The sequence below is a fragment of the Limanda limanda genome, chromosome 10, assembly GCF_963576545.1.
Source record: "Limanda limanda chromosome 10, fLimLim1.1, whole genome shotgun sequence".
Taxonomy (NCBI): domain Eukaryota; kingdom Metazoa; phylum Chordata; class Actinopteri; order Pleuronectiformes; family Pleuronectidae; genus Limanda; species Limanda limanda.
The window spans coordinates 28,742,977-28,752,976 of record NC_083645.1 but is presented as its reverse complement, the minus strand read 5'-3'; the positions used below and the strand labels follow the sequence as shown (position 1 = coordinate 28,752,976).

Sequence of the window (10,000 nt, the reverse complement as noted above, 5' to 3'; positions counted from 1 at the left end):
GCCTGAGTCTCGCGGGACTTCGGCAGCTCTCGCGTTGTTAGCAGCGTTAGCTTTAGCCTCAGCTAGCGGAGCGACGCAGCAGCAACAACTGACGTGAGTGTTTTCATCTTATTTGTTTTATATGGAGACAAACGTTATGAATATGTGGAGACAGGTTTGTTTACACGTTGAGCTCCAGGAAGTCTCAGGCCGGATGTGTAAACACGTTAGCGGCTGGTTAGCGTTAGCATGTGGAGCAGGCTAATGCTAGCAGCATGCTAATGCTAGCAGCATGCTAAGGTCTGACGTTGAGCCTCCAGATCGAAGGCGACACCAGGATCCGTTAGCACCGTTAGCTCCGTTAGCTCTGTTAGCTCCGTTAGCTCCGTTAGCACCGTTAGCACCATTAGCACTGCTAACCTGCTAACTCCTGCAGGGTTTCTGCAGCTCTTTGAAACACCAGCTGCATCACACGCTTTAACTGTAGATCACATGTTGTGTGTCCCTCAGTCCCAGTGTGTCTCCCAGTGTGTCTCCCAGTGTGTCTCCCAGTGTGTCCCTCAGTCCCAGTGTGTCTCCCAGTGTGTCCCTCACTCCCAGTGTGTCTCCCAGTGTGTCCCTCAGTCCCAGTGTGTCTCCCAGTGAGTCCCTCACTCCCAGTGTGTCTCCCAGTGTGTCCCTCAGTCCCAGTGTGTCCCTCACTCCCAGTGTGTCTCCCAGTGTGTCCCTCAGTCCCAGTGTGTCTCCCAGTGTGTCCCTCACTCCCAGTGTGTCTCCCAGTGTGTCCCTCAGTCCCAGTGTGTCTCCCAGTGAGTCCCTCACTCCCAGTGTGTCTCCCAGTGTGTCCCTCACTCCCAGTGTGTCCCTCACTCCCAGTGTGTCTCCCAGTGTGTCCCTCACTCCCAGTGTGTCCCTCACTCCCAGTGTGTCTCCCAGTGTGTCCCTCACTCCCAGTGTGTCCCACAGATGTTCACAAGGATCAACTTCCTGTTCTGAACTCAACGAGAGTCAAATAGAAACTTAGTGATCAGTGAGTGAAGCTCTGTCTCATGTGAGGGTCCTCTCCCAGGACACACACATGCTGATGGAACTGAACACAACAACACAACAACACATCAACACAACAACACAACAACACATCAACACATCAACACAACAACACAACAACACAACAACAGGACTCACTACATGAGAAGAACCAGTTTGAGATGTTTAAAGTGTTATAAGGTCTGAAGCAGATGAACTGAGCAGCTCCTCTGGAACCGACTGCTAAAAGCTGACATTAGGTTGAGTTGGATTCTGAGCCGGAGCTGGTTCTGGTTCTGGATCTGGTTCTGGTTCTGGTTCTGGATCTGGTTCTGGTTCTGGATCTGGTTCTGGTTCTGGTTCTGGTTCTGAGTGAGAAGGTGACGTCGCTTCAGATCTTTCATCCGTTAACTCTAAACTCTGAAGGTCGAGGATCTTTCACAGACTGTAACTGTAGGAAATGATTTGTAGTTATTAATGTCTGTGAGCAGGGGGGGGGGGGTGCAGGGGGGGGGGGGTCCTGTCAGATATTAACAGAGATTCATAAGAAGGTTTATCAGACTAACTCCATCTCTGATGTTTGATCTCCAGAGTTTCTCGTTGTTCCCTGAGGATGTTTCCTTCTCTCTGTCTTCATCAGTTCATTCTCTTCCTCTTCCTCTTCCTCTTTACATCTTTACATCTTTACATCTTTACATCTTTACTGTGTCCTGTAATGCCCCCCCCCCCCCTCAGCTGTAGCCGCTGACCCCCCCTCGGTCTCTGGTCCCGGTCCTTGTCTTCCTCGCCGGCGCCGGGTCTCACGGCCGAGCTTCTGAAGTCTCTTCCTCATTGTGTTTCAGCAGAATTCAGAGAGGAAGAGGAGTTCACTTTGACCCGGTTCACTTCACCTTGAAGAACAGACTCCGCCTCCTTCTTGGTCTTGACTCACCTGCCGAGGCGGCGGCTCCACTTGGTGCCGTCATGTCTCAGAAGTCGCTGCTGGACGGGGGTCCGAAGCACTTCGCCGTGGGCCGGGGGCTCCTGGCCGCCGCAGAGACCTTGAACTTCAGCATGAACGAGCAGCGCTCCAGCCGTCAGATGGGGGGCATGTCCTCGGGTGTGGGGGGGGGCGGCGGTGGCGCAGAGGGCCAGGATGGCGGCGCTCAGATGCCGCGGCGAGGCAACAATCTTGGCAGCACCATGAAGCTGTTTGCCAGTTTGGGTCTGTCCCCATCAGACCTGGACGCTCTGGCTGAGATCCCGGAGGAGGAGATCAGCGTGGAGACGCTGCCCCACCTCCTCCTGCAGCTCAAGAGCCGCAAGGGGGAGGCTGGAGAGCGGCGGGGGGGCGCGTCCAACATGTCCTCCATGTCCTCTGACTCTGTGTACCGCGGCGGCAGGGACAGCTGGGACAAGGTGCACATGGGCAGGAGCGGCGGCCCGTCTCTCGGGGGGGGTTCGGCCCGGGCGCAGTCAGACTTCGGCTTCAGTCCCGTGCAGGACGTCTCCGGCCGCGGCTACGGCGTGAGCTACAGCAGCGGGGGGGCGAGCAGAGAGAGGCCGTATTCTGAGCTTTCCCACCACGACTCCTACGGTGGACTTGGCATGGGGCCGCCGGCGTCCGAACCCGTCTTTCTGCAGCGGAGGATGGGCTCGCCGTCCAACGGGAAAGTCCAAGACTTCTTGGGAGTCGCCCCCCCCATGTTCCCCCATGTGTGCTCTCTTTGTGACTTTGACGTTCATTCCACCATGGTGAGTACCGTCCAGACTCCTCCCTCTTTCCTCTCGGACTAACTCTAAATGTTTCTGTTCACGTCAGTCAGTGGCAGATGCTAATCGTCCTCCAGGGACAGGAGGTCCTCCAGGGACAGGATGTCCTCCAGGGACAGGAGGTCCTCCAGGGGCGGGACGTTGTGTGTCTTTACCTCATGTCCTGACTCTTCATCGTCTTCATCACACCTGACGCTCGGTCAGGTGTGAGTCTCCTCAGTCGTGACCTTTCACCCTCTAACCAGCATCATCCAGTTCGTGTGTTCACGTTCTGGATGTTCATAACAGGAAGTTACACAAAAAACTTCACAATAAAAGTCACTGTTATTCTTCAAACACATTTTTACCTCCAGGAGAATAAAAGTAGCCCACAACTATATGATCCACACACAGGACTAGAATCAACTATTACATACATAGTTATTTCTTTTATAGGCAAAGTAATTGTATATGAACGTGGACTTATGTGTAAATCTAATAACATCCACATTGAAGCAGAACGATTTGCAAAACAACAACTGTAAGAAATACATGAAGTGCAAATAGTGGATTGTTAAACAAGAATAACCCCCCCCCCTCCAGCCTGAGACCAGCTCTTCTCCAGATCCTTGATGTTGAATCACATGTCCTGTGAAGGGACATCTCGTCCCCTGTAACCCCCCCGATGAGAGGGCTGATGCTCTCAGCGTTTTTTAACAGATTCTGGAAGCTTGGATAAATATTGTCACCCCCCCCCCCCTTTTTTTATTGATGCATTTTCTGATGACCTCTCACGGCCCCCCAGGGGGCCCTGTCCCACACACTGACTGGTCTCAGAATCAGCTGCTGCTGAAGATTAAAGACCTGAGGACGATTTATCATTTATTATGTAACAAAGACTTGTTTGTCAACACTGATTTCTCTGGAACGGATGTAAAATAGAATTTGATCAGCAGTTTAGAATCTCTGCACACGATTGATCCTTTGAACAAAAGCAACTTTCTACCAACTCCAAGACCAATAAAGTCACTTGTGATGAGACAGTTTCACTTCCTGTTCAGATGTAAACTTTAGTGTTAAAATGTTTTCATGCTCTAATGTTCACAAAACACTTTGAGGAGAATATGTTTAAAACACTTTAATATGAGGCTGAAGTGCTCCTTTAACAAAAAGTGTGTGTGTCTGTCTGTGCTTGTGTGTGTCTGTGTGCGTCTGTGTGTGTCTGTGTGCGTCTGTGTGTGTAGGAGTGGAACCAGCATGTTAACGGACTGCGACATGCTGAGAACAGACGTGTGCTCCTGGACATGTGAGTCACTGACACAGTTTGAACACGATTGTTGATTGTGCAGATGTTCTGTTGTTAAACTCAATGTTGTGTTAGGTATCCAGAGTGGGACCCCGCCATGTCGTCAGGCAGAGGGTGAGACAGACACACACACACACACACACACACACACACACACACACACACACGTACAGACACACACAGACAGTCGTAAAGACACAGACACACAGACAAGCGTAAAGACACACACACACAGACACACACACACACACACACACACACAGACAAGCGTAAAGACACACACACACACAGACACACAGACAGTCGTAAAGACACAGACACACACACACACACACACACACACACACACACAGACAAGCGTAAAGACACACACACACACACGTACACACACACACACACACAGACAAGCGTAAAGACACACACACACACACAGACACAGACAAGCGTAAAGACACACACACACAGACACACACACACACACACACACAGACAAGCGTAAAGACACACACACACAGACACACACACACACAGACACAGACACAGACAAGCGTAAAGACACACACACACAGACACACACACACACACACACACACACAAGCGTAAAGACACACACACACACACACACACACACACACACACACACAGACACAGACAAGCGTAAAGACACACACACACAGACACACACACACACAGACACACAGACAGTCGTAAAGACACAGACACACACACACACGTACAGACACACACAGACAGACGTTAAGACACACACACACACGTACAGACACACACACAGGCGTAAAGACACAGACACACAGACACACACACACACACAGACACACACACAGATGTTTAATAACACAGCAACTCTCTCATCCAGGGGGGGTTCTCTGGAGACCCCCAACCTGTCAGCTGGACTGCTGGGACCCGCCCCCATGTCTTCAGCCCGGGCAGCAGGAGGGACGTCCTCCAGCTGGGGTGAGACACTGAGGACAGATGCTCTTCCTCTTCCTCTTCCTCTTCCTCTTCCTCTTCCTCTTCCTCTTCCTCTTCCTCCTCAAGTCTCTCCCATGAGGTGTCCGTGCAGTTGACTGAGGGTCTGTTGTGTTTCAGGAGGATCTGGTTTGTCAGGAAAGAACCAGCTGGGACAGAACAAGGTCAGTGTCTCTGATCCTGAAGATCAGAATCCAACGTGTTGATGAGGACTCACTGAATCACACAGTGTGTTCTGTCCTGAACCTCAACACATCCTGTGTGTTTGTGTGTTTGTGTGTTTGTGTGTTTGTGTGTTTGCTGCGTTGAAGCTCAAACTTGACGTTGAAGTTGTTTGTCCTCAGCTGAGGAGCCGAGTGGTGGTGGTGAAATACGCCAGGAAGCCTCTGAGCAACAAGACTCTGTTTGCCTTCACCGAGCCGTTCGGCTGCCTGAGGGAACATCTGGTCCTCAACAACAAGGTCAGGAGACACACGTCCACATCTGGAGACACACACGTCCTCACTGTCCCAGCGCTCAGGTTCTTTACGTTGGAACGTCCGTCTCGTTCTTGTGAACATCTCAACGTCTCGTGGGATTTTTAGGTGAAAACGATCACTTGACTCAGAGTTGAAGTGTTGTGCAATAATGGTTAGGAGTGATACCATACGATGGTGTGCCTTTAGGCGTTGAATAAATTTGGTTATCAAAATAAAATAAAACATTAATATTTAAAATATTAATATTAAATCATAACTTTATTTTGTTTAAGTTCTCTCGGGGCACCACCCTTCACAGAAGGGAAACGAGCCAATTTATTGATTAAGATCAGTCTCATTTAGATCTAGTTCAATTAGAAATCTTAATATTTACTATTAAAGATTATATAATGTTAAGGTTTATAGAGTTCTTGACAGTGTAACGGTTGGCACAGTTCACTTATGCAACATTAATGAAAGGTCAAGGTTAAAAGAAAACATTTATTATAAACATAATAAGTATAAAAACACCAATTACTAAACAAAATACTAACTAACAAAGATGAGTGTGTGAGTGTGTGTGCGTATGTAAATATGAGTGCTTTCAAAATGGTGGTTTGACCAAAAGTTCACACCTTCAGCATGTTTTCAAAATGGTGGCTAACAAAGAGAGTCACACCTTCCTGTGGTCTCTAAGATAGCAAACCCCCCCCCCCCCCGTCCTTGAAAATGCTAATCAGAAAATGGCAGTGTCTGTGTAGAGCCCAACTTACATTAACCTTGATTTAACTTGTAACACAATATCACCACATATATCAAACTTATAAACACCACACAGAATCAAATAAACAGTCTTGCTTCTAGTCTAGTCTCATTATTAGGCCCAGTATGTTACCAGTCCTTGAACAGGGAGAAAGGTGCTGTGTGGTCCGCCGTGCGTCGTGGCTTTGAAGTCTCTGGTTCCGCGGTTCTGTTGAGCTTTGATGCTCTCGCTTGTTGAAGTCCTTACCGGCAGGATATCGAATCGCTGCTGGAAGAGCTTGAAGGGCGAGGAGGTTTCCTTGAGAAGGTGAGCCGGAAGCTGCACCTTTGTGCTCCTCTCGTAGAGTTGGATTCATAGAGAAGATGCCAGGCAGGAGAAGTCAGGCCCCGCTGGGCGATGCAGGAGAGGAGGGGCCGGACAGCCGGCTGTCCTCAGTGGTGGTCGGTGGAGAAAAGAGAGAGACTCTGGAGGAGGCCCAGTGACCCCCAGGTCATGTGGCCAGAGCCCAGCACTCTGGGAGCCGGAGTTTCATGGCCTTCCAAGAACAAAGAAAACACGTTGCACCCTGGGAGTTTGAGTTATTTGACCTTCTCAGGACAAAGAGAACACGTTGCACTCTGCAGGGTTCGTACGGTCATGGAAAACCTGGAAAAGTCATGGAATTTTAAAATGTGTTTTTCCAGGCCTGGAAAAGTCATGGAAAAAAATAATTTCCCAAAAGTTTTGGAAAAGTCATGGAAATTTGTTATATTCTTATTTTCATGTCGTTCGTTTTAGGGATGGGCATAAATACTCGACTATTGATTAATTGATCATTAAGAATTTCATTGATGACATGTTTTCATCGATAAACTATTGCATGTTCGCTATGTGGCAGGAGGTCGGAATATCCGAGTTGCCCTGAACGCAGCACAGCGTGTCTGTTAGCAGCTGGAGGAAGCAGCCCGGAGCTAAGCCTCTGCTGCTCGGCTTCGTGTCCGCACACGGACCCTCAGTCCACGCGGAGGGTAACCCGGACAGACCCGGGTCTGGGTGAGGGGTTCCGGGAGTGAGGGCGTTACAACGACCGGACTGAGAGGTCGAGAGCCGTCAGATGGAGCTAGCTCTCAGCAGCTAGCTCTCAGCGGCTAGCTGCTCTCTCAGCGGGGCTTAGGAGGACAGCAGCGCTTATTTACAAGTGTAACATTGAACGGATCTGTTTAACTGCCACAAGAGTTGTTCATCTTGTAATAAAGATCTCAATGAGGAAACACGCTGTTTTTTCTATTTTCACTGCATTTTAATATAGGCTATAAATAGTGAATTTTAATATAAAAATATGAATGATTAATCGAAAAATCGATCGTTAATTCTTCCGACGATCGATTAAGACAATTTAATCGAATGCCCATCCCTAGTTCATTTACGCTGAGTTTTAAATAATTCATACATTTTTAAAGAAATATGCTCAAAATATAAGCAGGCATACTTTGGTTTGTGTCATTTAAGGTACACTGTATGCCTTGGAATTCTCATTGTTAGTTTGAATACTACATTATGTCACTTTTTTTCGGTTTAAAGTCATGGAAAAGTCATGGAAATCCATTGGTCAAAATGTGTATGAACCCTGACTCTGGGAGATTGAGTTTGCTCCAGCACATGCAGCTTTCTCAAGACACAGAACATGTGCTTCAGGTTTCGACTTCCCATACAGGCCGGAGGAGAGGCCTGCGCTTTGCGCAAAAACCATGTTTCAACAGAAGTGATAATATTTTTGAGGTCAAAGGTCACAGTGACCTCATACTATTGTGAATGTTCTATGTGGGGAACATCTGGAGGGACTGAAACCAAAGCAGCAGATCATTGAACCTGTTGTTCAGCCTCCGCCCCCCTGATGGCGTCTCTGTCTCCATCAGGCGTTCCTGGAGATGAGCAGCCACGAGGAGGCGCAGGACATGGTGAACTACTACGACCAGCATCCTGCGGCGCTCTACGGGAAGCCGCTGACCTTCTACCTGTCCAGGAGGCTCATGGTCATCGAGGTAACATTCGCCTTATGATGCAACGTGACATGTCCCTCAGCCTCAAACACTCACAGCTCTGTGTTGACCCCGGCAGAAGGAAGGTCAGTCGGCGGACACCTTGATGGACATGCCCATCAGGGAGGTCAAAGGTCACGGCAGCCAGGTGGTTTTCTTCTCCAACCTGCCCAGAGAGGAAGAGAAGAAGAAGGAGCTGCTGACCATCGCTGGACGCTTTGGCATCGTGGAGAAACACCTGTTTCTAACTGACCAGGTGAAGAGGAGACGTGTTTAATGCACCTTCATAATTACAGATTATATTTATTAAAGGATATTTAGAAATAATGCTGCAAACACAAAGTTTTGAACATAGGGGGCGATATATCGTGGTTTGTACCGTGTTTACATTTTTACGTGAATGTTTTAAGCCGTCAGCATGAAACTCTCGGAGTTTAGCTTCTCTCGCTCGGTCTCTCCTCCTTTTTCCGTTTTTATTCTGACTCTTGTGAACTGTTTGTTGTTGTCGTTGTAATGTGTCAGTTCTGCTGTGTCTGATGATGTGTGTGCTCAGGCGTTTGTCCAGCTGGGGACGCCGCAGGACGCAGAGATGCTGGTGAAGTATTACAGCGTGAACCCGCTCACCATCAAGGGCCGGCCCATCCGCCTCAACATCTGCGCCAAGTACAAAACACTGAAGTGAGTCAGAGCTTCAGTCTCACACGGAGCAGAGGAAGTGTAGAGCTTTTGTATGAACTCACCCATTTGTGTGTCAGTGTGAACCGCCGGCAGGCGGGGTCTGCCGGAGAGGGGCGGGGCCAGAGGAACGCCTCCTCTGGATCCAGGACCTCCTCCAACTCCAGAACGTCCTCGTCCAGTGCCAGGACCAGAGAGGAGGAGAAGAAGGAGCAGGAGGAGAACAAGGCCAAGGCTGAGGAGAAACCTGCTGAGGAGGAGGGGGTGTCTGGAGTGATGGAGGGGGAGGAGCCGGTAACCGATAGAGACGAGAAGGCGGAGACAGGGGAGGAGTCTTCAGGAGGTGTTCGGGAGGTGAGGAGATGCTGAACAGAAACAAACATGGAGGATTAACAGGAAAGTTATTTCTGAAAATTAAATTGGTGACGTTCGCAGGTCCCTGATGATGTCACTGATGATGTCACTGAGCAAACACCTGAGCCGGTGGGCGGGGCAGAAGGTGAGGCCAAGCAGGGGGCGGAGTCAGACGGAGCAACGGAACCAACTGAAACCCAAGATCCCACCGAGGAACACCAGATCAAGAAAGAACCGGTGACAGAACCCGGCGAGCGTTCCGAGGCGCTGGAGGAGGAGGAGCCTGCTGACGAGGTTTCATTCACTTCCTTTCAACTGCAGCTGAGATCAAGTTCCAGTTGTTAGCGTGACGCTGAGCGTTGATCTGTTCCCGCAGCTCGACCAGGACTTCATGGAGAACATGGAGGACTTTGTGACGTTGGACGAAGTCGCAGAAGACGAGGACGAAGATCTCCGCGACTCGGACGCCACCGGTACCTGAAGGTCGTCTGAGTTCAGGTTTCACCCTGAGACGCTTCCACGTGTTTTATTGAGTTTTGTGTCTTCTTCTCTGCAGACAACACGAGGGGGGGGGTAAGTACCAGTCAGTCACATTATTTACATGTGATGGTTCGTCGATCCCCGTTGTCATCACCTACATGGGCGGAGTCTACCTATACTCCCCTCTGATTGGTTTGTAGACGGCGTCTGGCGTGGGCGT

General features: G+C 49.5%; 2 protein-coding genes across 2 annotated transcripts in view; one reads left to right on the top strand and one right to left on the bottom strand.

The window, feature by feature from the left end:
- neurog1 (neurogenin 1) overlaps positions 1–386 on the bottom strand; it is a 14,111-nt gene extending 13,725 nt beyond the window's left edge. The window contains exon 1 of the mRNA XM_061079235.1: positions 287–386. Coding sequence (XP_060935218.1) covers positions 287–386 — 100 coding nt within the window. The remainder of the gene's footprint in view (positions 1–286) is intronic.
- The window catches only part of matr3l1.2 (matrin 3-like 1.2), a 14,364-nt gene continuing 4,408 nt past the window's right edge, over positions 45–10,000 (top strand). Inside the window, 13 exon segments of the mRNA XM_061079000.1 lie at positions 45–93; positions 1,851–2,739; positions 3,981–4,042; positions 4,118–4,156; positions 4,920–5,017; positions 5,153–5,196; positions 5,377–5,493; positions 8,149–8,274; positions 8,351–8,527; positions 8,825–8,949; positions 9,027–9,594; positions 9,677–9,773; positions 9,857–9,873. Coding sequence (XP_060934983.1) covers positions 1,969–2,739; positions 3,981–4,042; positions 4,118–4,156; positions 4,920–5,017; positions 5,153–5,196; positions 5,377–5,493; positions 8,149–8,274; positions 8,351–8,527; positions 8,825–8,949; positions 9,027–9,594; positions 9,677–9,773; positions 9,857–9,873 — 2,241 coding nt within the window. The 5' untranslated portion in view covers positions 45–93; positions 1,851–1,968.